Source organism: Acanthisitta chloris, unplaced genomic scaffold, assembly GCF_000695815.1.
Source record: "Acanthisitta chloris isolate BGI_N310 unplaced genomic scaffold, ASM69581v1 scaffold27248, whole genome shotgun sequence".
NCBI lineage: Eukaryota > Metazoa > Chordata > Aves > Passeriformes > Acanthisittidae > Acanthisitta > Acanthisitta chloris.
Window position 1 is genome coordinate 23,755 of NW_008686916.1, and position 27,601 is coordinate 51,355.

The 27,601-nt window shown below is 38.0% G+C and overlaps 1 protein-coding gene across 1 annotated transcript in view; it reads right to left on the reverse strand.

The window, feature by feature from the left end:
• Positions 1-20,034, reverse strand: part of GAS2 (growth arrest-specific 2) — a 34,851-nt gene extending 14,817 nt beyond the window's left edge. Inside the window, exons 1-2 of the mRNA XM_009080393.1 lie at positions 19,861-20,034; positions 11,814-11,938 (exon numbers count right to left, since the gene is read on the reverse strand). Of these exons, the coding sequence (XP_009078641.1) occupies positions 11,814-11,938; positions 19,861-20,002 (267 nt within the window). The 5' untranslated portion in view covers positions 20,003-20,034. The remainder of the gene's footprint in view (positions 1-11,813; positions 11,939-19,860) is intronic.
• Between the last annotated feature and the right edge of the window lie 7,567 nt (positions 20,035-27,601).

Here is a 27,601-nt window from a genome sequence, read left to right on the forward strand (position 1 = left end):
AGTCTTTCCAACAGCATCATTATAGACCACATGACGTCAAGTTGAGAACTGAACCAATATTAGCTATTTTGTAGGAGTATTAGCAACTACAGTTTTGGAATCTAGTGTTTGGTCCAGCTCACTGACTTAACCAAAAAAAAAAAAAAAAGGGAAGAAACAAACACTTTATAAAGACAGACTTTAAACTAAGAACTGAACTGTCCCACAATTAAGGGTGAATTGCTTTCAGGTCTAAGTTAGAAGGGAATGATAGTGTAAACCAATGGGCCTTGAGGCCCAAACACTACAAACACTTCAGAAAGGCAACTGTCTCATGTTTAACACCACACTGAAACCTCCTGTGCACAGCACAGAAATGTCAATGTAGCAGCTACAAGGTCGAGGTCTAACTAACACAGAGACAGGCTCTCTACCAGAGCAGTTCTACTTGCATGGTATCACTATCAGAGAGGGCACTACTGGTGCAGCATCAGCATCTGAGCCAAACACAGTAATTACCACAGCAAGATTTTTGCTTGTATTGGGTGCATTTACTGAGACACAAAGAACATGTTAGCATTTAGCTCTCATTTAAGCTTTCTTTTCTTCACACAAAAAAATAGCTGTAATTCATGGCAAAATGAAATCAAAAGGAAACATTGTTCTGTAACTTTAGAAATCTCTAAATCATGGAGGAATTCAGACCTGACGTGGGTTTGAATGTGCTGCTTTTCCAATGATGATTTATGAAATATTTGCTTCCATTCTGGAGTCAGTAGTTACTCAATAGAAAGTGAGCTAAGAGGCAGAAAACTGAAAATATGGTGTCTTTACCTGTTCCTAGCTCTATTTCCAAATTTCTGCTTTTGACAGTTAAAAACATTATGCTGAAAATGTGGAAAGGGGAAAAAAAAAAGACACAGAACTAGGCTGCCCCTTAAAACAGCTTCTAGTAGCATAATTAGCACTGTGACAGGAAGAAGATGACAAGAAGCCAGGTCCAGTACTCCTGGAATTTACAGACTTGTGCATAAGGTACTGTGAAGAGCATGGAAAGGAGATAAGCTACAGTTGCTTTACATGTGAGAACAGACCTGCAGTGTCAAATCATGTCCCCTCCCAGCTCACTGTCCAGCACTCATCTCTGGCTTTTCCAGTGTCCATGTGTTACACTGCTCTCAGCCTTGCCTTTGAAGAAAACTCATGAGTCTTCTCTCCAAGACAGAAACTGTTTCTGAAGCCAGGAACAGCTCTGAAGGGCATCACAGGTGAAATCATACCCTGTTTATTTACTTCCACTCAGTGCTCCAACTCCAGATGATTCTGTGCCTTTTAAACTGCTTTTTTTTTTTTCCCCTGGCACAACCCCTGATATATATTCTCTATTCTTTCATGTCCTGCTAAGGGTATTAAACACTGCTCTGGAAGTCTGCGATAAACCCTTCACATTCTTTCAGAACATTTGAACAAAACAGCACAAAAAATAGAATTACTGTGCTGTATGACTGGTGGCTGCCATCTGACAATCAGAGGAGACTTGAGCTCTCCATCTGCTCTGCTTGGCCCTCAGCCCACCAGGCATGAGCAAGCCTGGAGCACTGGTCCTGAGGACCAGAAGCTGCTCCTTGGCACAGATGCCTTCAGCAGTCCAAAAGCAGCTCAAAGTGAGGAGGGAGCCAAGGAGAACCTACACTGCCTTTCTTTTGAGGAGCCATGGGGAAGGCACTGCAATGCCTGGCAGGGCCTAGTTTTCCCCTGGGCCACTGCTGCTCCCCAGTACTACCAACATGTTAATAAATCTGGTTCTAAATATTTTATGCCTTTTGATTTAGGTATATTGTAATGACTGAATATAGAATTGCTTTCAAGAAAAGCAATGCAGAACAGATGGTTTATGTGTCAGAAATCTCTGCAGTTCGAGTCAGCAAATAAACCATCTGAAATTTCATGCACGTAACACACTATCCATAAATTACACTTCCATACCTTGACAACTAAGACAGACCTTTAAACACATCAGTCAACCTAGCCTGACTATGAAGCTTAGACATTTGTGGAACTTGCAACATTCCTTCTACAATTGTAAGGATTACAGTGTCTTTTAGAAGAACATTTTGGTAGTAAGAGCTACTTGGAGCAAATACTAAGAGTCTAAGTAAGGCACATCACACTTAACTAAGCAAATTTGGGATATACTCTAGTTTCACAGTGACAGAAAAAAATGTTTGATTAACAGATGCACCAAATAACTGAGACAAACAAACACCCAAATATAAAAGCAAAGACATATCCTGGAGCGCAGAAGGGAAAAACTCATACATTATTGAAGGAGAGAAAAAAAATAAAAAGCTTTAAGGCATTTTCTGAAGCAAATACTAGACAGGGAAATATCCCTCCCATCACATGATTTCACCAAAACGTAGCATTCTACATTTCATCCCACTTACCACAATATTAGGGTCTTGCTGTAGAGAACAGAAATAAAACCTCACCCTCTTTTCTATTCAATAGCACCACCAAGTATATCACACAAATCATAGAGAAATACTCATATTTTCTTATCACCTAATATATTTTCCTATCACCTTTTAAATAGAAGTCTACTGTTTTTATATTTCTAGGACTGTCACCACAATGTTCAAACTCTAACACATGAAAACTCTTATTTAAGAAAGGTTTTGTGCACAAATATTTCTTACTGGTTTGTATAAATGGCCTGACTATCTCAAAAGTGCTCTCTAACAGATCATTCTGAAGTAATTAGGTTTCCATATGGCAAAACTGACTTTTGTTGACATAGTGTAGTATAACCACAGTCGCTTTGAAACAGCAGTGGCTGCAATTACTCCTATCAAGTATCATGAAAACAATTCCCCAGTCACACTCCTTTTACAATCTTGTTGACGTGCATGCATGTGGTTTAATGCAGGATGTGAAAGTGTGAGTGAAACATATGATGCAATGCTGGAAAAATGCTGTCAGGTTCACTTCTAAACCCAAAAGGGACTCTCTTACACCATGAAATCACATGGAAAAATGTGATTTTTGTCCTGCTTTTTCAAAACAAGGGTCCACAAATATACACCAAAACTCCATTTATTTGTAGCAGACTTAGGCTTGAGCAATATTGCTCTTTCAATGGATGATTTCACAACTTTTTGAACTGTCAGTCATGCCTGAATTCAAAAAAAGATGAGCAATTTTGCCTGCTAAGAGGATTAGTTAGCTAGGTACACATAGGAAAAATTTGCTTTTATTGCCTGATGACCTACGTTAACCAAAATGGGGGAAAAATTACACTATGCAGAGGGCAGTAGCTGACTGCAGTGGTGTCTCTTGTTTAGCCATTTTGTGTTAGATGAACATAAATTCATACTGAAATGTGATTAGATCAGCTAGACAGAACATGATTCTGTTTCAGAACTTTTTACAATTTTGCCTTTAACTTTGCTACTAGCCATGGAGCCATTATCTTCCTTCTTCAATTCTTCCTTTTTTTTTTGCCTTAGAAAAGCCTTCCTTCCCTCACAAAATCTGAATTACCTCTTTAATTATTAAGGACAGGGAATCCGAAAGAGAAGCTCTGCCACAATCTTCTCTGCAAAAAATGATTTTGTGCTCTCTTTCATTAATTTGCTAAACATAAGTGAACTGGGGCTCGTTGCTACAAGAACTTAGTCTTATTGAGCTGTTACTCACTGCAGAGTGACAATATCACTAGACCATCCTTGATGGTGCTGCTGTTCTTAATTCTTCATGAAGTCAAACATAAAATACTTCAGATCCCATTTATAAATCCTGAAAGTCGTGTCCCAGACATTCATTTCAGCAAAGGAAAATTGAGTTTACCTTAGAAAAAGGTAAACTGCTTTGTAAAATTCAGATTTCATGAAGAGCCATAAAGTACAGACAAGTACTTCTAAAGACTCAACATTCCATTAATGAAACTCTAATATCAACAAGGTAAAAAAATACCTCCTTGGCAAGGTGGGCCCAGTTTTATTTTTGCCCCCTACCCCATTTACTATGGAAGGGAACACTTTCCAAATATAACAAGTGAACCAACAGTCAAAAGAATATGCTAAATATATGTGCAAAATGGATAGAAGGAATTCTGAATATGGAAATACATACACAGAATTTAAAATTAAGCATTTCCCACTAGGAAAAAAAAAGACCCAGAAATATAAACCCATCAGCCTTCCCAAAGCTGCAAAATAAAAATTAAACCCAGGAAAACTGAAAATAGAAAAAACTGAACAGGGAAGTTTTGAAGGCTTAGGAGACACCAATAAAATTTGCCAAACTTTTCAAGACATGGAACCAGAAATGACTTCTAGATTAATGAAAAATAACATTGCATTTATGACAAAGAAAGCACCTCTAGGCAATTCACAAGTGGCAAAACACTGTCTTTTGGTGAAATTGGTGAAATTACATTGCCATATCAAGTCCTGTAGAGATAGATCATTTTAATGCAATAGCAGATTGGATTTTGAGTTTAAAGATCATGTGTGGACCAGATTTTTACCCTACGTAATCACTGCAGAGATCATCAAAAGCCAAAAATCACTCGTTATTAACTTCTTAGATTCTAAGAAAGCACTTGTGAATACTTTGGAATCCCTAACGGATTTACAATATGCCAATAAAAATAATTAACATCATCAAGGCTTTATCTACACACACAGGCTACAATGTTCAAATAAATACAGAACTAAGGGAATGGTTTAGCCATGGTATTAAGTGTCAGAGTAGAACACGTTGTCCCACGTGGCATTAGTTTTACCCTCTTAAGGGTAAGCATAGATGGAGAATAAGTTTAATTTAATAATAGAACTTTAGAAGTCAAGAGTTTTTTCATGGCTTTGTTCTTCTAAGTGCTCTGCCCAAGACACAACTTATTCATCATGCAACAAAGGATGAAAATATTGGTTGTTCAAAAACAGATAGTGGCAATAGCTATGAAAAACGTATTTAACAGAAACACTGCAACCTCCAGCAGCATGTCAGAAAGCTGAGGAATACAAGAGATGATTCAATCCACACACAATGCACTGTATAACTGGGATACCCAGAAGTAAATATATATAGTCAGGAAGTGGCAAGGCAGAAGCTTCACCCACCAGCTTAAGCACATTTGATTATTTGACTAGCAAGTCATTTAAATGTAGACAAGGGAGTTGTGCATTTCAATACATGACATCTTGGTGCTCCTTCCAGGATTGCACAGCTCTTCCTCCAACACAGTGCATGGCTCAAAGTGCACTTAAAAGCTTCTAAGGAGTTCTTCAATGTCCTCATGGAAGGTGCCAAGCAGACAAACACATAATATCCTAGGATTGTTCAGAAATCTCCTTTCATAGCTGGTGGGAAACAAAATGCTATCCTACCACACAATCCTTGTGCAAGCACAAACTTTAGTTTAGAGAGTTACTTGCTGAGGCATAGAAGGTTTGTGCACATGACTTGTTTCAGGCAAATCCTAACAGTAACTGCAAGAAACCTGGTAGCGATCCAGTTGAACGAGCTCAGCAAGCTATTGACATGTCTGAAAAAGGTACAAGAAATTCTCTAACAAACAGCTTTACAGTCTTGTGGAAATGATTCCTTCCAGATGGATTAGCACTTGTGAGTCATTTTGCAAGATGATTCTTTTCCTCTCATATCCACATCAGTCTGCCACTACAAAGATTAATACACAAAAAGACAATGCTGTATTTTTTTATTCCTCCCAAGTAAATGAGAGCCATATCTACGTTGTATATGATTAGAAATTGGCTCCACAAGCTTTTATTGCAAAATAAAAGCCTTCTGAAAGTACAAGTGTGCAGACAAGCAAATTGCTGCCCCAGACCACAAAGGATCTGTTCGTAGTGTAACAGCATCCATGCAATTCTCGACTGGAGAGTCAGATTTGTAACTTACAGAGAAGAGCTGAACATGGCTCAGCTGCAGCTGAGAACTCTTTACACTGGGCAGACACATTCAAGGCACTAAGTTTACACAATATTGTATATCCATCCCATCTATAGGACACAGATAACCTTGAGAAACTGAAGCCTACACTGTGAATAAAACCACCATGGTAATCCACTCAGACTTTTAACTTGGCCATCTAGAGTCTAACAGCAAGATCCACAAACTTCAAAGGAAAATACCTCAAAGCAGACCAAAACGTAGGAGAGATTGTCCAAAGAGAAAATTTATGTTTAGTCCTTTCCATGTGAACTTGAGTTACACCTTCAGGCATGAAAATTTATACCCTTTCCAAACTTATAAGGACATCGAAGCAATCCTCTCTGTTGTATCTATGGATGCTCCTTTTTACTAGTCTTCTCATTTTCAAAAGAAATACTTTGGTCTTTACTACTTTATTGAGGTTTAGTTAGATCTCAGACCAACCACTGAATCCTTGCATTATGCCATGCAGATCCTACCTCCTGCCCACCAGCCAAGCTGCCTTGGGAAACTGGTAACTATTTTCCTATTCAATCAGTTTAGGTGAACATATACTACCATGACTTATTTTATCTTCTACAATTCATCACAAGTGTATGGTCTTCTGTGAAAAAATCCTACAATTTAACCTTATGGTATCTATATAACTCTCTCACCTTGGCCAAGACTTGAACAGCTCTTCCTTCTTCCTGACAAATGGGGTTTACAGTAGCATATTCATTTGTCATTTAACCTATGTGATAATATATCAAGATAAAGATACATAAGATTTTCTAAAAACAAGTTTTCTCATTTCTAAACTGCTGCCAGACACTTTGCTTTGTTTGATGGTGCTTGCCTTGGAGAGACAGAGGCATTTGTTACTCCTCAGGAACCTCCAGGATTCTAGTAATTTCTCCATTCACATAATTCTCTTGAGGCAAAGGAATGACTGAAAAGGTAAAACAAGCATAAACATATTTTTTTTTTCTTATAAATTGACAGACTAACCCCAAAGCTGTTACTCAATCCTGACTTTCACTCAAGGAGATCAGTCAAATCCTAAACTATTGGTCCAGATTCTCTACTTCAGGAGGACTAGATTCACTACATTTGCTTGTGGCTCCAAAGCTGTTTGAAGCAGCAGATCCACAAGCAAAGATCTGTCTCTCACCTATGTTTAGTGAGCCATGAGATTCCATGTTCCTTGTAAATGAGCAGAGCTAAATATAATTTTTTTTCAGAATGGGAACTACCTGACAGTAATCACAGCTCCCCAAATGGGGCTGCAACAGTCAAAGTGCTCAAAGCCCTTCACAGTGTTCACAAATCAAGTCACTGTTGTACAGTGAACAGTATTCCCAGGGTACAGATGTGGAAAGTGAAAGCACAGATATGTATTCCCCCAAAAGCAAATAGTAAGCTTAGAGCTGAGGTGGGAAATTACTGGGCCTCCAGTTTATAACCCTGTTCTTTTGCCTCCTGCCCCTTCTTTCAATATTGACAGAATTTGAGTCCATTCCCTGGCTTTTCATGTCTTGTAGTTTACAGGATTCTGCCCCTACTTCCACAGATGTACATAACTGTCTTTAGAAACAAAAACATCTTGAAATTTAAAACAGTTTTCAGTTGTGAAACAGCTGAATTGTTTCACCTCTGAAAAATCTAACTGCAACCTTAGAACTTAATTAAAGACACAAAAAATTCCATCCCAAATAGTTGTTTCTCTCTCTTAATTGTAACTCTCCAAATGCATAACATGACCCTCAAAGTACCCTCACCAGGCCAAAAATCTCATCTGATGCAAACTTGTCGATGCTGCCACAGTGATCTATGCTCACCAAGCATCAGATTCACCAAGTACATTTCCCAGGAGCAAGTGAAAGCTTTGAATACAGAATGATTTCAAAATACACTTCAGATAATATGACTCTGGGTAAGATGTGGACAGAAACTCATGAAATTAGGAAATACAGGACTCTGTGTGTACAGAAATTGTTGTTTCATAGGCTGTTTCAATGCAAGTGCATATGCACATCCAAGGACAAAATTTACTCACTATTTTCTACACAACAGCTACCATAAAAATGGTACCAACTAATAACCCTATTTATGTTTATTTCACAGTATTAATTAATGGTCTCACTAAACTAAGCCCAACCCAACATAAGGCTCTGTGCATACTGCACATGCCTTGATGCTCTGAATTTGTTTGTACAGCTGTGAAATTTTCCTATTAACTATCTGTCAGAAAAAGTAAAATACTGTCAGGAAAAGTAAAATACTGCCAGGAGAGCATGGAGATGAAATCCAAGCCAATGGGAGAGAATTACAAAATGGCATCCTGTGACATGAATTACTTTTATGGAGTAACTGCTGCTATAATAATAAGCCTATAGTTTCTAGATACCAGATCATTAGCAGCAGCAGCACAGGTAGCTCCAAAAACTTACTACCATACAAATCTTGAGTATTTATTAAGATTGATGTCAGTCATCTCCTTGTCATTTTATAAATGTACATGGTTAGATTTATTTGTGACTGTAAAAGATGTAATTTTTTCCTCTTTTTTGGAGATTTTTACTCTTAAAAATATATCATGTAGTCACACCAGCCTAATACTGCCCTCCCTGTTTAAAAATTGCTTATAATTTAAAACTCAAAAGTTGTCTGTCTACAGCAAAGGATCAGATGCAACATCAATGTCTTCCAAATGATCAGGTTTTGAGTCATGGTTTAGTTGCTTAACAATGAAGAAAATTGTCTTCTGGGACTTGCAAAAGAACCTAGCACCTACCATCATCTGAAATGAACAACTGTTAAATGCTTCATTTTTGGAAACTGAAATTCTTTTCATATCTTATTACTGAATGACTAACAAATCAAACAGCATAAGGTTAAGGAGTTAAAGACAAGGAATACACATTCAGATGATCTAGTGTGATATCCAGAGGTGCTTATTCTGGCATTAAGCTCAGTGGATAAATGCATAAATAACACCAGAGGCTGCCAAACTCCAATGCTCTAGATCACACACTACTCCCCTGGATAACAGATTCCAAAGCAGAGTATGATCCAGGTGGTATTTTTAGATGCTTAGAGGCTTTATACAGAAACAAAAAGTACAAATTTAATTTAAAATAATTTCTTAGAAGTTTGACTGTTGCGAAAGGATAATTTGCCTTTTTCTGCCTGCACAACTTGGTATTCAGCCCCAAGAAGTGATAACACACAGAACATGAGTGACTCTTACACTTCTCAACTTCCAATGTTCATCTATAGGGCCTTCCTCATCTGGATGAGGTTTCTTAGTATTCAACCTGCCAAGAGATCTCTCTTCCATTACCTTATTCAGTGTTTACTTGAACACAGGTGAATTTTTACATTCCTTGACAATTTTCCAACTGATTTGTAAACAAGGCCCCTCTTTTGCTTGTTTGGCTTCATTCAACATCCCATAGATTCCATATAGAAACTGAACTTCTACTATGCCATTCCTGATTTTGCAGGTTCCATCATATGCTCCTCTTTCCACACTCAAGAATCCTAACCCACTCAGAAAAAGTGCCTCCTTTATCTCCTTCACACATAAAAAGTCACAACTTCATTGCCTTCCTCAGACTCTTAAGGAAGGAGTCAGTGCATGCAATATCATCTTTTAATATCTTCTTACATCCACTGCTGTAGCTGCTAAACTGGCCAGAGAGACCCAAAGAGCTGCACAAATGAATCTGTGATCAGTAGTATGTATCAAGCAGAACTCCCTCGAAGAGAAAACTAAACCCAAAATATTTTATGGAGCTTTTCCATCTAGGAAGAAGTCTGCATACAAGGAAAAACTTTGCTTATGAAACAGACCAAATCTTTAAGTTTGTGGAAGGCCTTAGGAAGATTATACAGGCTCCCCCCATTAATTACAGCCTTATCCAGTCTTCCTCACTCAGCTGCAACCTGGTGCTGCTTACAAGCTGATTCTCCTGGCAGCCACTCATTTTATATCAGTCTGCTTCTATTCAAAAAAAATTTAGAGTTACATATATGGATATAAAAGTGTGTTATCTATTTTGATAGAGGCTGAACTCAGGAGGAATCAGCAGCTTCTTCCAGCTGCCAGTGAACTCAGCAGGGCACCTAGGTGAAAGACCATGTTTCTGTTTTCCTGTGCACAGAGAAATGCTCAAATGGCTTCAAAATTCCAGATGTATTATTAACAGAGTGCATAATAATGATTCAGGGGAGGATTCTGGAATTCTTACTATGCTAAACTCCATACAGTATAATCTTCTTATAAATTTCCTTGGCACCAAAAGACAAATTTTTCAATGTGTAGGTTAGACCTATTGCCTAAGGCTGCTACACAGGGAATTAAAATCTGAAAGGATGAATAGCTCCCTAATAGTCTACAATGACACAAATCTATTACTCTGCCATTTCTTTGAATTCTCACTACACTAAGTATAAAACATGAGGAAATAGCAGTGGAGCAGGTTTTTTCCCCTTTAATTGCATTGTCAGTTACACCAGCCTTGACAAAGAAAGGACAAACAAAACCTGAGTAATGACAACATATAGGACTGCAAATGTCTAATAGGCTTCTAATGTAACTTAGGTTCAAAAAACAAAACAGGTAACTCTTCTTTCTGCCTAGCTAGTTCCTAGGCTCAATCAAAAAGACTGCTCTAAGTGTTTTCTCAACTTGGAAGCTACCACAACATTTAGATAAAGACAAGCTGGACCATATTATAAAGAGGAACTCAGGAGTCACCAGTACTTCTACTAACCAAGTCTTGATTATAATTTGAAATAGGAAATATGAGTTCCAGCTGTATTTTCCTCCTTTGTGGAGGTAATCTTCCTTTCTTCTCTACTTCAGCTCTTATCTTTCTTCTCAGCTATCTCTTCCTTTTACTTTACAAAGAATGAATCAAATAAAGCCTGCCTTAGTGGAGACAATTTCTTCTGCAACAACAATGATGAACTTGGAACCAAGAAAAACAACTTGCACAGACTGTCAGTTATCAGAATGGCTGACAAAATTTATGCTCTGCCCTAATTTCTGCTGCAGAGTAGTTATGAAAACATCAAGAATAGAATATGCATGGGATGATTTCTGTTCCTGGGCTCTTTTTTACCTGCTCTGTATTTGCCTGTTTTAGCTTTCAAGGAAGATGTATCTGAACTTAACAATAAAAATAAAAACAGTTTCACAGTAAAGGCTTTAACTGTTAACTGTTTCATTCAACTTCTCCCAGAAAATTTCTGCACTCTTGAATTTCTCCCAGAAAGATTGTCCTCTGAAAATAATTTAACTTAAAGGGAGGTTGCATTCAAGCAAGATCTTAAACTTCTCCTTCCAAACTCTTTCTTATCTTCTAAGCTTCACATTTTCCACATCACTCCTGCAACTCTTTGCTGATCCCCTTCCAGTACACCAACAGGACCTTTAAACTCAAAGCACCAAAACTAACTATAGAATTTTATTACTGGCCTCCCTAGAGCTGTTTTCAGAGAAAAGGAACTTCCCACAGCTACTCAATATTCCCCTTGCAAATAAATACAAGGATCACATTTTCTCCATTAGCTACCACATCCCACTGCTAGATCTTGTTCTGTCTTACCCTCCACATGCTACAAGTGATTTTTTTGAGCATCTGCTTCATGTAGTTACTTTAATAATTACCAAATAAATATCATTTCCCCAATTTTATTTTGCTCCACGGAGCAATTACCTCCCTGCCCATTTTGTCTCCACAAATGAAATCTCTTAACTGCACAATATTCAGTACCAAAATGGTCAGATACCTCATACATTACATGCCAGAACATTGACCAACACACTTACTTTGCCAGGCTTGTTTGCATTATTACATGCCAGAACATTGACCAACACTTACTTTGCCAGGCTTGTTTGCATCAAAGCTGTTTTCTTTAAATTTCTCCTGCAGGGTCTCAGCTAACCGGCAAAGCAACGCACCGTTATCCAATTTCTCCATAAAGGTTTCTGCTGTTATTTCTCTACCTGGACAGCAAACAGAAAGTTAACATGGCAGAAAGCATAGAATAGTACAGACTGCTCCTGTGGACCAAGAGAAGTCAATAGAAATCTTGACAGTAATTTGAAATATGCTTTAACTGAGCAACTTGCATTACTTGGAATATTTAGTGAATAACATCAGTACTACTTTACCTGTAGATATTATGAAAAAATAACATGATTTCTTTGGGAAGGCATGTGCTGCTTGAAAAATAATTCTAGCATATCAGACTCCACATATTTCATTTTGCTTATGAAAATCCTGTGCTTTCAACATGATGTTTTAAAAGAGAGTACAGCAGGCAAATGGTGCACACCAGTGTGAATGTGTAGCTGTGGTGTAAGAGCTGCTAACAGGTTGTTTTGTAACAGAAGTAGAAAACCACATCAAGAGGGAAAGGACTACATTTTTTTAGAAGTCTTGATCCTTCAAGAAATATGCAAGATATTACAGTGTCTGCAATGCTACTGTGAAAGTGCTTTTTCAGAAGTAAAGTTAGGTACATAACAAACAAACTGAAGAGAGAGTGAAGCTTCATGTTATGTATCTACTTGTCATGCAGATTAAAATTTTCAAAGAAGAAAGCCAAAATAATGATTTCAAAATATTTAAACTGTTATATCATTCTATATGACATTGTACTTCAGTTGCCACCAGCTTCCCTCTCTGCTATGGCAGACCAAAGCCTTACAATAAATGTAATTACATCCCCCTGGAAGAGGATCCCTAGTCTCATGACAAGATGTGCAGGTTGACCAGGCAGGACAGACAAGATGATCAGGGAATCATTTATCATCCTAGACTGAACTCCCAGGATCTTAATGTCTTTCTAGGTAAAAATACACCTATTTCTTATTGAGGAGTTTTAAATTTCACATTTCTCCTAAAAAATTTGTCTTCTCTTTGGACACTTTTTGGATCAGCAGCTCTATTTCTCAGCACTTTTAACTTCTAGTAATAACAAGAGAACATCAAGGACTAATTCTTGCTCTTCCTACTAAGACAGGATTTATTCCCTCCTCCCTACATTTACATATGTCATTTAGGAACAGCAATAAAACTCTAAACTCATTTTTTATAGGCTGTTACACAGCATACATTAGTAACAATAGTCTACTCTGTCAAAAAACAACCCCAACAAAAAAAACCCAATACTGAAGTGAGAGTGGTTCCTCATCCCACCTGGATCCACTCCTGCTTCCATGAGATGTCTGGAAACTGAAAATATGAATCTGTTTAGAACAGGTTCACTACATTTCTCTGTCAAAACACCCTAGGAAAATTAGAAAAGTGAAGCAAAGTTTTTCTGTATCTTTTCACTCAGAAGAGAGGGGAAAACCAACATTCAAAAGTAACAAAAATGAAGTAGATAAGAAAAAATATTGCACATCTTGCTGGTACGTTGTAATCTGACAGTCCATGTCACAACACTGAAGATAGTAGCATTATAAAGCAATATGATTGAAAATATGCTATAGGAAAGCTGATTTTTCTAGGCCTTTGCCTGAAAACCTTTAGATACTTTAGTATCTTTTGGGCAAAAACAAATGTAAGTCTTTTCAGTTCAGCCAGTTAAAAAAAAGCAGCTAATAAAGTCAGATAAAACCAAGATAAATATCTTTACAACAAATCATCTTCAGATACAGAAGACTTCTATTTTTCATTGAAATTAACTTGCTTATTCTAACACATTTCTACTCCAGAAATATCTGTTTAACATGAAGATTTTCCCTTTTTTTTATTCCCCCTTAATTCTTCTGCCATATAGGCCATTTCATAGCTCCTGTATACCTAAATGACTTCTCCAGGCAGAAGAGCAGCAGTTACACTCCAGACATTCAGAGTTAGCTTATGCCCAACTGATAATATTTCAGCAGTGTCTCCAGCTCAGATGAAACCAGGACTGAAACTCTAATATCCCAGTGATAAAAAAATTGAACATCTCAGCATGTCAGAAGCCTTTGCCACCATTCTAGCCTATATATTTTCCTATTTGCCCCATCAGCATTTTTGGCAAGAGTTATAAAGCCATTTGAAAGCTAAATTTGAAAAATTACTATGTTACAGGAACTGCTTTCTTTTTAAGAGCATTACATTTTATAATAGACTCCTTTCTTCTATAAACATTCATTTCAAATATTTTTAACTTACTCAACATCTTTATTTTAGTTTACAAAGCATAATTTTTTCACACAGGTACAAAAGTTAATCACATTAAACATATCTATTCTGGCCTATGATTTATAGATTTATTCTTTCATAATAATAAAAAGTTATAAAACCCATAAAAGCTATTTAGAGGTATTTTCTCCTTACACAGACATGGAAAAATTCTTCTATCTTCTTCTGCTATTTAACAATGCATTTATATTATTTTAAGTGCAGAATTGCATTAGCAGTTTGGTCACTGCATATTGTACACTAGGCTGGATTATTTGAGTTCTATTCCCCTTTATGAAATCTGAAAGAATGAGTTTTGCATTGAACATCTGTATCCAATGAAAAGTATATTAGGTGTCAGCTTTCAATTCACTGTATTTTATGGCTCCAAAAGGTGGCATTTCTTTGCTAAAACAGACACTCTGACATATTTAACAGTTGAAATGTATTGATTCAAATGAGAGTAATGTTCATAGCCTGAGGAATAAAATGACTCGGTATATTTGTATGGAAAAAACATTAAACTCCATTAAAAATGTATAACTCCCCCTATAATTACAAGAAAGCAGTTGCAATGTTTTTATAGAATGGTAATAACATTAAGTCTAATAAAAAAAAAACCCAACACTGAAAATATGAGGAAAAAAACCAGGACTGTGCAGCCCCAACACTGAAAGTATGAGGAAAAAAACCAGGACTGTGCAGGCTTTCTGGAACCTCACAAGCATTGCTTACCCTCTCTTTTACCACAACCACCACATGCCCCTTGAAAAGACAAACTGTGACACCTGAACACCTACACGTGGAAACTGTGAGCAGCTATCAGTGAGGCCACCCAGTCCTGGGGGACTCAAGGCAATGAATGGAAGAAAAACTGAAAAAAGCCCATGTCCTGGGTGTGTGCCCAAGAGGTCGAAGATGAAACATTCTCCACAGACCATCTCAGACAACCAGAGGTTTCACAAGACGGTGGAGAGACTGTAAATCTCAAAGGACTAAAATTTAGTTGGTTCCTCTATTATTGCACTGAGTTCTTTCACACTTGGTTAAATAACTTCAGTGTAAGGCTGACTGCAGCTTCACAACTAGCTGATGGGCTATTGTAATTGTGCATTTCATTAGTAACACCAAACAAGTAGCTTAACAACAGAAATATTTCACTCAGGTGAATCTCTGAAACACATCTGCAATCCTGAGGCACTGGTGAGATAACTCCTCCAGACCCCCTTGAGTCATGTGGCATTTAAACCTGTGATAAGAAAACGTGATAAAAATATAGGAAACAAAGGCCAATGATTTTATGCACAAACCAAACTGGTTCTCCTCTGACAAGGCTACTCTGTTCCCTACAATAGTTGACAGCAAAAGAAACAGTTTTGAAAGCATTGAGACATTACCACTTGAAATGGGACATATAAACAATCCCTAAATCATATTGATACTAAAGAAAAATATAAAGTCACTCAACTAAGAAACTGTATCATTGCCAGAAGAACCACTGGAACTATCAGACATTTAAAACCATTTCCCTCTGGCTTGATGTGAACAAACTGATACTGAAAATAAATGTACTGTTACAGAACCCTCTTAGATAGCAAAATGAGCAAGAAAAGCTGAAATATTTAATTCAGAATCAAAGATGGTTTTCTTGCAGAAGACTCCACTTTTCAACCCTCAAATGTTACACTTGCTTCAACATACCTTCAAGTACCAAGCCTGGTCTTCAACCCAGTGCCTCTCCTAACATCTTCACCTCTTTGTTCCTTTTCTCCAAGCCTCCTTCACTTTTGCACACAAGCAAATTTTAAATGCCCTAAACAACATTCAGTGTTCACACATCCAATTCCTCATCATCTTGCATTCTCCAGCCCCTTCTCAAGCACAGACAGCTCCGTTAAGAAGAGGCCTCAGCACCGAAACCCTGAAGTCCAGACACGTGTCCAAGGCATTGTCCACATGCTGAAATTAAAAAGAGGCCGCAGCACCGAAACCCTGAAGTCCAGATGTGTCCAAGGCATTGTCCACATGCTGAATCAAGTTTGATGGAATATAAGACAATATAACCCTCTGCAGCTTGTAAATGAACTCTAGGAATGGGGAAAAAAATCAGAGCTCCACACAAGAGCCAAAGGGGAAACAGAAACCATCTCTCTGCATCTGTCCTAAAGCACAGGCTGGTGGTGTCCCACTCCTCCTCACGTCAGCCCTTTCCCTTCTGCTGACACACAAGAGAGAACAAGACAGTACTGGGGAGTACAGCAGACTAGCCAACCTTCCAAATGGTCATTTTGCCTCTGCTAGAAGATTACCATGGCCCAAATGTGCTAATTCCCATGTGCAGCTTGCTCAAGGTGGCACAGAACTTTTCAGTATCCACAAGAGCATTCTACTAAAGTAACTATGTACACGATCTACCAAATTTGGAGTTTGTCAGCATTGAAGGCATTTCTGAGTGCTTCATTGGCTCTATACATAACAAAAACAAGGCCAAGAGATGATCATGACTTGCAAGACAGTTAGGTTAACTCATCTCCTTAACTTTGTCACTGCCACTCTCAACTGAGATACCAAATCTCACCAGAGGGAAGCAAGAATAAGAGACACATAGCTCCAACCTTCCTCTCCAACACAGAAACCACAGCTCCCACCACGCTGACACGTCCCTCTTAGAAAATGCTATAATGTACAATACTGTATGAGTTAATCCTAACTGACACATTGATTTCATCTGCACTGTCCTTTTTCCAACCTCCAGAATACAGACAGCTAAAATCTATTCAGCAATGGAGCTGTAATGACAAACTGTCCTCTCAGAAGTTCTGAGTTTCTCTGACGTGGTTCCTAAAATAATTAGAAAAAATGCATACAAAAGTACTAGTGATTACAGAAAAAACCCAAACAACCACCACAATATCCATGCTAAATCAGAATAAAACATCCAAAGTCTCAGGGTTAAAATTCTTAGTGTTATTTCCAGCTGCAGCATGTATCTCCATTTCCTCATTTACCAATTGGGTAAGGACAAATTCTAGCTAAGTCTAATTTCTATCTAATATCAAAACTCTTCAATCATATTATAAAGTGCAATATCTTGATAATGTTTTCCAGTTTGTAATTTCAAAGCCATGTGAAGTTTTGCTGATGCAAATCTATCACCATTCCAACTTCCAGTAACACTATGTAGGACATAATTGCCTCTCCACATAAATTTCCTAAAACACCATCAGTTGATCGAACTACCTCAAAGAGGTTCAGCCCTATTCTTACCTAAAATACTCTTTAAAAATTTTTTTTTAAATCTAAATTTGTTTGAAAAGTTTGTGTCCTTGAGTCATAGTACAAATGAATGACTAAAATACAGATTAAACGAAACATGACCCAAAATGGTAACAATGAACTGAAATGCAGATTCATTTTCTTTATAAACTGAGAAGTCCTATGGCATTAAAACTGGCACAAAGACACAATGAGGCCACATAAGTTGTAGAACAGAGCAAGTTAGGGTGTGGATACACAATATTATGTGTTTTGTGTTACCTGCACATCCACAAATGTGAAAATCTACTGACCATTAGTGCAAAGTACATTAATTCTCCCATGTAGGAAAAAAACCCCACAACAAAACAAACATAAAAAGTCTTGCATATTCTTCTATCTTTTTGGATGCTGATAAATGAGAGAGCACAAAGAGGTTTTTACAACAAGGTAACAGCAATCTATAAATTCGTATCTATTTTACCATACAGCAACATGTTCACACATTCCTCCTCTGTCTGAACCAAATTATGCACTAATTAAAACAACTTTGAATTCTGAGTTAATATACTTTTACAAATAATAATTATTTTCATTCACTCACACTTAATTTATTTTGAATGTGAATTTCAGCTTAATTGAATTATTAATTTGAATAACACTGTCTACACAGGAATTCAAAGCAGTTCAACAAATCACTGTAATTTCAGTTCTTCAGCACAAACTCAGAGAAGAAGAGCTTGGTGTGAGAAGGTGTGGGGGTATGCATTAAGCAAATGAACTGTATATGCTGCTTAATTAAAAGAAGGTTGTCCAGTGCAGAATTTGGTGTCCATATGAAAAATCAGATTTTTAATTATAGTTGGCATTTCAGAACCTCCTGCTGGTTGCTACTTTCTTGCTCAAAAAGTGACCTCATTCCTAAACTTATCACTGTGAGAACTCTGTTATGAACTGCAAACAAGCTTCTATTTGTGTTAGAGTGACTCACTAAAACTTCATTGTTTAAAACGTTTAAACAATATATTGAATCCTTAATGGAATGTGCTGCTGCTGATTCAAAGAGTTTGGATTGCTGTCTTGTGGTAATTGTAATGAAAAGTCAGGATTTCTGGATTTTGTTCTGGTATTGCCTGGACAATTTTATATTCAAAACTCACTGATTTAAATGGAAGAACCACACAAATATGTCCCATAAAACACATGTCACTTTGGCAGTTGTGGATTTGCAACTGTTCCAACTCTAAAATGGGTTAAGTCTACCTGTAAAATATTTTGGTATTGCCTTCTACTGATATGGGTTGGACTTACTGACCACATCTCTCATAACATAAGTGATATTTCCCTTTCTCTTAAAAAAGGGAAAACACAGCAATGTAGAACATGCAGATGAAAGACACTGGATATACTTTATTATTGTGTGATATGGCTGAGATTGTTTAACTACAGCACCTGCCATCACACTGCCCATGACTCACCAGAACAGACTTCCAGGAAAAAAAAATAAAAATAAACAAATCCTCCAAACCCACACACACCACATTTAAAAGAGCTCATCCAAACTTTCCCCCAAAATAACATCAACGGAAGTTTCATGTAAACAATCACCTTCTCTGAAATATTTTCTTCTCTTTGTTTAATGAGAGGAACTGCTGGCATGTTTCCTTCGATGAGGTATTGTGTAAATCATACACTTTTTTTGGCAGAATCCTCTGGACTTACAGAGATCACTCAAAACCCATTTTTCCCTTGAGTGTTCTCAACAAACAACATACTATTTCCTGGCTCATAGTTTTTAAATTCCACCTTCTTGAATGAGTTGTGTATCTCCAAGAATTGTCTCTGTTCTTCCTGCCAGGGACATAATCTCATTTGTTCTCCTTCACGTGATTTCTTTCTTAAATTTTAGGTTGCATCCTCTTTCCTCAACAACATGCTTTGGCTTCACACACCAAGGTGTACAGCTGCAACCAGAAAATCCCCAGGTCCCAGCTGTACTAGGTCAGACTCCTCTATGCATGAGCTTCCACAAGTCTTCACATGCATTGCCTTGGCAACAATTACCAGTTTCTAGACTGCTTGGTCAGCAAAGAACTATTTAATGGTTCTTTCTGGTCAAGACAGTTGTACACCTGTACTCTTTAGGAGGCCTAATAAAAATGGAAGATATAGGTGATGGTAGCAATTAGCACTGTTCAGCTTAATGGTATTAATACAGAAAACACATGCCAAAAAATATTCAAAGGAAATTTGAAAAAAACCCAACCCAACATGAAATGTATAAGATCCAATTATGCTACTCACACAAACACTGTAGAGGCAAATTACTCACTAGCTTTTCTGACCTTGCTAACAGTTGCACTGTGTGGAGGTAGCTACCTAATCATCACTCCCTTTATTTTTGAAATACAAAGAAATCTGAAGGACTGAATTTCCCAGCTAACAGTGGAAAGTGTTCTCAGTATCTGCATTCCATCTTGTTGTACCTTACCCAGTAGGTTTGTGAGCCACAGAGCCAAATCCTCTTTCATTGGCAGCAAGTTGGCCTCGTGTCTACTTGCAAGCCACTGACTGTATTGATGCATGTCGGACAGGCCAGGCCCACGTGCCTTCGGGCTCAGGGCAGTGCACATTGCTTAGCCACTTGCTGTACCTGTTTCATTACAGAAAAAGAAAAAAAAAAAAGAAAAATGTACTTCGTTATACCAAATAAAATTTCACAAGTTTGGCTTTTAGAATTGTAGAAGATAATCCCATCCAGAAGGTAGTCCCCATCCCTAGAAGTGTTCAAGGCCAGGTGGGATGGGGCTTTGAGTAACACAGTCTAGTGGAAGGTGTTCCTGCCCATGGCAGGGCAGGGTGGGGTGTGGAACTAGAGGATCTTTAAGGCACCTTCCAACTCAAACCATTCTATGGTAACAACAGTAACTACAACTCCAAGAAATTCAATGTCTGACAAAGGATGTGGATCTAACTGATGGTTGCAAACATCAATGACTGAAGCTTCGTTTTGTTAACGGATTTATTTTTTGCAAGTGTACAGATTGTACACTTTTGCAAATTGTACAGATAGATGTCAACTTCATTTGCACTCATCAAGCTACACATGTTGCCAACACATAAGCAAATATTCCACGAGGAATGATTAAAATCAGATCAAAGTAAGCATTTAACACAAAGCTAACAACCCACTGTGGTGCCTGATCCAATACCCACTGAAATTAAATGGAGAGCTTCAGAGATTTTTGGATCAGGCCCAAGAAAAACATGGGAATGACCAAATTACACTACTGCAGCAAACTTACTAACAACTAATAAATGCTGTAACCAAATGGAAGCAGTTATCTACAGCTTCAGAGTAAGTAAAGAAAAAACCTACACCAAACATACTGACTGAATAGCATTCTGTGCTCAGAAAGCAGCATGACAGCTAGTGCTGGTCACTCACACTTTCCACTTCCCAAATACTCCTCTGCTCCAGTGACAACTTGCTGAAACTTTAGTTTATGTTAAGACAACAAATATTTATCACAGGACATATCAAGTATCGTGAGTTGCAGCAGCCAGAAATGTTAGAACCACTAGACCTGTATCTCTGCTCCTGAAGAACTAACTCACCCTTCATTATGGTATGTCCATTATACCATCCATTGTGGCCTGGAATAGCAAGAAAACGGAAAACTTTGTCCAAAAAAAGGAGAATATTTACTAAATGCAAAAAACAATTGCCTTTCCTTACAATTGTGCTCTAACTGACTTCCAAATCTATGTAATGCTATTACATGTGATGCTATATGGGATATTTTAGTACTTGTATTACAATACTCCAGTATTTTTTAACCATACTCTGAGTAACCTACCATGTTCACAGAAATATCTACTTAAGCTCTTGTTGACAGTATCACATCCCAAATCCTGAAGTTTAACTTGCCCTTGAGATAGACACAGTTTTCACTACAAATAGACTTCTTACTGAAATTAGACTTTTTCTAGCTGGGAAGAAGGGAAAATAGACATAAAAAGTTTTTTTTCTCTTGTATAAACACACACATTTCTCAATTATGAATAGATTTAAAATTTTTCTAACAAAAAATAAATTCCTCACGTATCAAAGTTCCTTTGAAAGCAGAGGAGCTTGAGCAGACTTAAAGATGTAATTTAAGCACAGCTCTGAAAACTGACTTTGTAAAAACGTCAGCTTAGATTTATGGTTTCCTGGTTAATTAAATTCAAATCATACCTGGTCGTTTGGGGCAGGGTGCAAGGGAGGGGAGGGAGAAGAATTGAGCTGTTTGCTCTGCAAAAATCAATCTGGAATGACACGCTCAAAACAGATTGATTCAGACTAGAAGCTACTAACTGATAAGGAATTTCAATGACAGGATATTTAAGGTTGCTCTAAGCCACTCAGAACCACATAAATTAGTCACTCAAATCATTTTGGGTGGAAACAGAGGCAAGATAGACAACTGGCACCACATTGTCTTCAAAGAGTCTATGGAAAAATCAAGTATAAATATACACATTTTCCAGAAAAAGAGCCTTCAAATAATTTTTGTCTGATTTCTGGAGTCTATAAACACCTTTGATAGTGAGACCCAGAGCTGAAACTAGTTAGTTCTCCTGAATTATCTCTGAAATTATATCAGTGAGGGCTGTGGAATGAGAAAGTAAAGAGCCTAAAGAATCACAGATGAACCACATACAATCCAACCTTACCTCTGTGTAAGTTTTTGTTAATTTCATTTCTGAAATAAATGAATTTTCCTTTTCCCCCCTACTTCTCTGAAAACCTGCCCTACACTTCAGAAAAACAGATCCTGTTTAGAATCAAAGCCGCAAAATTCCTACCTTGGATTTTTAAAAGTTAGAATCAAAACTGCAAAATTCCTACCTTGGATTTTTAAAATTAATTTTAAAAAATTAAAAAATTAAATAAATCAGCTGTCAAGGAGCAGAGCACAATTGGTCACTTGTATCTCCTGTCACAAACTCTACAAGTGATATTGGAGGTCAATTATCAAACTGCAAGCCTCAAACTATCAATTATTCTTCATGCAAGCACTGATCACTACTGAACTTGTAAATTTAACTAAAGCCTCCACAATACTTCGGTACTGAAGTACCTGAGTTTCATTAAAATGTTCATCTACTTCATCAACTGCACTACTCCATACACAGACTATCAGAACTCATCACATACTAGCTGGGATCTGTGAAGAAGCTGAAATGAGTTAGTTATGTGAAGGTAACAGCAACTGAGTCCTGAGCTCCTTCAATCCCTTTGCAGATTCTACCTGTGGTCAAGACTCTCAATTCACCACTCAGATACCTTCAACTCTCCTCCTTCAAATGTCTCAACGTATTTATTTTCTGGCAAACTGCAGAAAAGTTTATTGACAATTATCACTGAGGAATTTGCTCAGAGAGATGGAGTAACTTGCCTCAGAGGTAGGCAGCAGCTTTTAGGGATACATCACCACAGCTGAGGCAAACCTCTGGCTCCAATAACTATTTCATCCTTTTCTTTTGGCAGACGTAAAGTATGAACAAAGTAGCCAAAAAATATTGGGTTTCCTAATCTCACTAATTTCCAACAGCAACATCAAATCATCATATATACAGCTGTTTAAAACTAGCCAACACAAACATGTCAAATATTTTATAGAATGTTACACTTCTCTATAAACTCTTGAGGATGACGTGATATGCAGAAGCATTTTCAAAACTTACCTCTAAATGCTTTAAAGCAACTTCTTCTCCCTACTATTCGGAATGCAGACAAGGAACAGTCTTGAACTACTTTCCATTCTGTTTTGTTACAGGTCATATTTATGCAGCACAGCCTTTCTTTCCACCTCTCTCAAAAAGAGGATGACATCTCAAATTCTTAGACTTATTGTCTAGATTAAGAATTCAGTGTGGGATAGTTTACAGGACACCCAGTGACATGTATCAGGTTCAACACACTAAAAAGTCCTATTTCCCTCTGCTTGCTCCTACCAAACAGTGAAGTTTTTATTTTGCTTCACAGTAGTGCATTTAGTTGTCTGTGTATTGTAGCTCAGTGCTTGTATTTTGCCAGCAGTGTAACTTACACTATCTGCTGATTGTTGTCAGTGATCACCAGGTGAAAGCAGTGAGAATCAACCAAGTGACCTTCTGTAATTCTACTGGCTTTTGTTGGGCTTAACTGGTAGAACAAAAGGAATCAAGAATGATACACTCTACTCAAAACACACAGGAGGCAAAGACTGTTTAATCCAGAAACAAAAACTGGATGCACAATGAAGCACTCACAGTGGCAGATCACAGGATTCAAGTCCTTTTCCTATTCCAACCACCTTCCTTACCTGTAAAATTGTGGCAATAATTTTCTTCAACCAAGTACAATCAGGAGGAAAAAAGTATTTCACATAGGAAAAATTTATATCTAGAAATGTGCATGTATGCATAGATGCACAGAAAACAGAACAAACATAATCAGGAGGAAAAAAGTATTCCACATAGGAAAAATTTATATCTAGAAATGTGCATGTATGCATAGATGCACAGAAAACAGACATGCTCCACCCTGTTAGCTAATCATATAAAGCAGTAAGTCTTTACTCTAAATTACCCACTGAGTTCCAGCACACATACCTAACAGCTTTGACTGAGAAGCTGGTGGCTATGCAGTGCTCTCTGCATCACACGAGTGTCATTGTCACTTCACCCTAGCTCCCAATTACAGCTGTGCATTCGTTCTCAAACAAAAGGAGGACTGAACCATTCCTTTTAACTTGCTCCTACATACGATCCTTCCAGGTCAGGGAGGAAGAAGTCTTGCATTCACTTGCTCTTTATGACCTTAAAAATTAAGTATCCAGTAAAACAAGCGCTTTTTCTTTGCATTTTGATTCAGTTAGAAAAGAGTATGTTAAAAGTATCTATGGAGGGGAAAAAATACATCATAAAGCAAAGACAGAACTCTGCACAGTGATCAATCAAATCATCTCTGATGCAAAGGTCCCACATGACGTCCCCTTTGCAACATGACAGCTTGACTGGGACACTGTGCATAGACATCTGGTTTGGCCCACCCAGGCACTGCTGCCTAGCAGGCAACTTCATTGACTGGCTCTGTGCATTTGGCAGCCAAACCAGAGTTATCCAGCACTGAAGATTTGCACATATGCCAGTTCGGTGGCCTAGCTGCTCTGCAAAGCTGGAATGACTGGAACAGAAGATGGCAAAACTCTGCCTCAGACCCTGGGTTCAAACACTTTTTCATAAAACCTTCACAGAATTAAATATGCAGGTTCTAAGCTTGTGCAATGACAACTGTAATAATATGACTGAGTAAGCAAATTAGCCATCAGTTGTAGAAGAAACTAAACCTCATGCACACAACTGTGCAACAGCATTCCTGTCAGGGGTACAGGGAGCATACAGCAACCAGAGCAGCAGAAGTTTTTATCTGAAAGAACTGGAACTTGAGCACTAGACTGCACATTGGATTTGACAGAGGGGTATCAGCTCTAACTGCAGACAATCTCCTGCTGTCTTAGAGAGAAGGTAATGCTATTGGAGAGCAGCCATCCTGGAAAGAGAGGAGACAGAGGATCAAAAGCCAGAACAGAGCTCATGAGTATCTGGCAAGAGTCTCTGCTGGATCTCCCTACTAGTTCTAATCACCTCAAGCAGATGGAAAAGAACAGAACTTTTGAAACTTTGCTGGAGTTTAAGTGGACTGTGTAAAGCATTCACTTACTGTAACTGCAAGTTGGGTGAAAAAGACAAGTAAAAGATTCAGTGTTCATAACAGATTAAGTTGCAGAACAAAATGCATATTTGTGCAAGGAGAAATGAGGCTGCCCACAATTTGGGACCTATACTTGCTATCATCACTTTTACATCATCAAGTGCCAGTTTCACAGACATAGCACAACCAAGCATAAATACATTCATATTTTAAAACTGATTTCAGTTTTCCTGTTTCAGTGTTTTTCAGATTTGAAGAGTATAACATTAGTAGTCTACAGACTAAAGACTGCTCTTGTTTTTCCACCCTCTCGCCCATATACACGTGTATACACACACACATATATGCAGAAAGGGGAAAAAAAGATATATGAATGCCTTCCTTTGAGAGCCACAGAAGTAACTAACAACTTGTGTAATTGATCTTTTTAATGTCAGGAAACTGTTCCCTATGGTGAGACCTGCTAGACAGTGGAATGATTTCCCCAAGTGAAGCTGTGAAAGCTCCCTTACTTGAAATCCTTAAAAGAGACTAAAAGAAGGAGCAGGAAAAAAACCCCAGACTTGTCACTCACTGGTAGATATTACTCAGTCTTTACCACCTGCAATTTCCAGTTTACTACAAAACAGTAAACACTCTCATCTTCCCTTTCTACATACATAAAAACATACACAATCACTTTTAAAGTGATTCTGCTGCTACCTTGCATAGCTCCTCTTCAAGAGCTATTGCAGAGCTCTCCCTTCTGTAAGAAACAACAGGTCATTCTTGGCCACATCATCCTAAATACATATACCTGTAATTTTAGTTTGCTCACTACCACAAACAAGCAAATAAAACATCAGCTGACAAATGCAGCAAGCATATCTTCATAAAGAAATTCAATTTCTCTAGTTATTTTATTATCCTTATAAAACTATACCACAACCAATTTAGCCCAAGGTTTCTGGAGCTTTCCCAGATTAACTTGGAGCATACTGTACATGTTAGGAGCAGGGGGAGGGGCACTGAAGGGGAACCACCATCTGAAACTCATTAATCAATTAGAATTTTTCAGGGCTTACATCAAAATGTGATCTACACTGATAAAGTAAACTTTAATCACAAGAAGCCTTTGTCCTTTACGTTATGAATATACGTGTTATAAACGTGTGCAGAACTTCGAGGGGAGGATAGAGAACCTGGCACAACAACTCACTGATACTTTAGACCTGTAAGGCCCTTGGTCTGAGGCCAGATGAAAACAAAGTTAACTGCACTTAAAAATCTGATCTAATCATTGGAAGCCTAGATATTTTTAGGGCTATGCCTAGTAGAAACAATTTTATTGCCTTGATAATGTCTCCTCTACCAAAAAGAAATCTGAAAGTCCTTCTCACATAGACCAAACCAAAACTTTAGGAATGTTCAATATATACTTGCTCATAAAATTATAACTTCTGGAAACTGAGCTTGATCCTAACACAGTCCAAAAACTTTTAGGTTGATTCCTCTTTGCCTGGCACTCACTCACTGTATGTTTTTCTCCCTGTCTAAGCAAAATAGCTATGAAAAATTAATACAAAAGAAGTTTCAAACTCCACCAATTAGAAAAAAATACACACTTAAACTGACATATCACATCTCACAAGGAGTAGAACCATCTCTTGCTGCAAGCACACTATGCAGACAGTATTACAAGCTGCCTCCCAATCATCAGCTTTGCTTTTAATTATGATGTTCCATTTCTAAATCCTGTCCTGAAATTACTGTTAAGTTTAACTGAGAGGTGTAAAGTGCAGTTGAAGAGGTACTTTGGATACTAAGTGTGCCAATTTAAATAAGACTGTGGGTAAAATAAATAAAGTGACCAAATAAGCTAGTAGGCTCAAGTCAGTGAGAGCTAGAACTTGAGGATAGTAGTGACTCTTCAGCACCTCACCACCTCCATCTAGGTTTGGCTGTGGTACCACAGGATAATGCTGATCAGATGGCCCATGGCACCATATGATACAAATTTAGGAACGTCAGCTAATTTCCTATTAAATCACAATCCACATCACAAAACCATCATAAAACCATTACACTTGGCAGAGCATCTACTTCGCGATGGAAAAAAAAAAAAAAGAATAAGAATCCATTATTTAACGGACATAGAAAACGAATAATACTTTGTTCATTTTTAATTTCAAACCAACGTCAGAAGTAAGCTGGGACTGTACTGGGGAGCCTGCAATGCATCCGTGCTGGTGTCCCACGAGCTCTTCTCCCCCAGGTGCGTGCAGAGCCAGCAGGCTCCGCTCACACACGCCGCTGCAGCAGGATGCCGACAAACCCAGATAAGGGAGATCGCAACCTTCATGCCTTACGGTGAAGAAAGAGAGCGCTCTCTACGTGAAACTCTGCTCTCTGGGATTTGAAGAGGAGAGCAAGAAGCGGGGAGAGGGTGGCTTTTGGCACGAGAAGCGTCTCGTCCCGCTGCCCTTGGGGCGCGGAGGGAGCTGCAGCG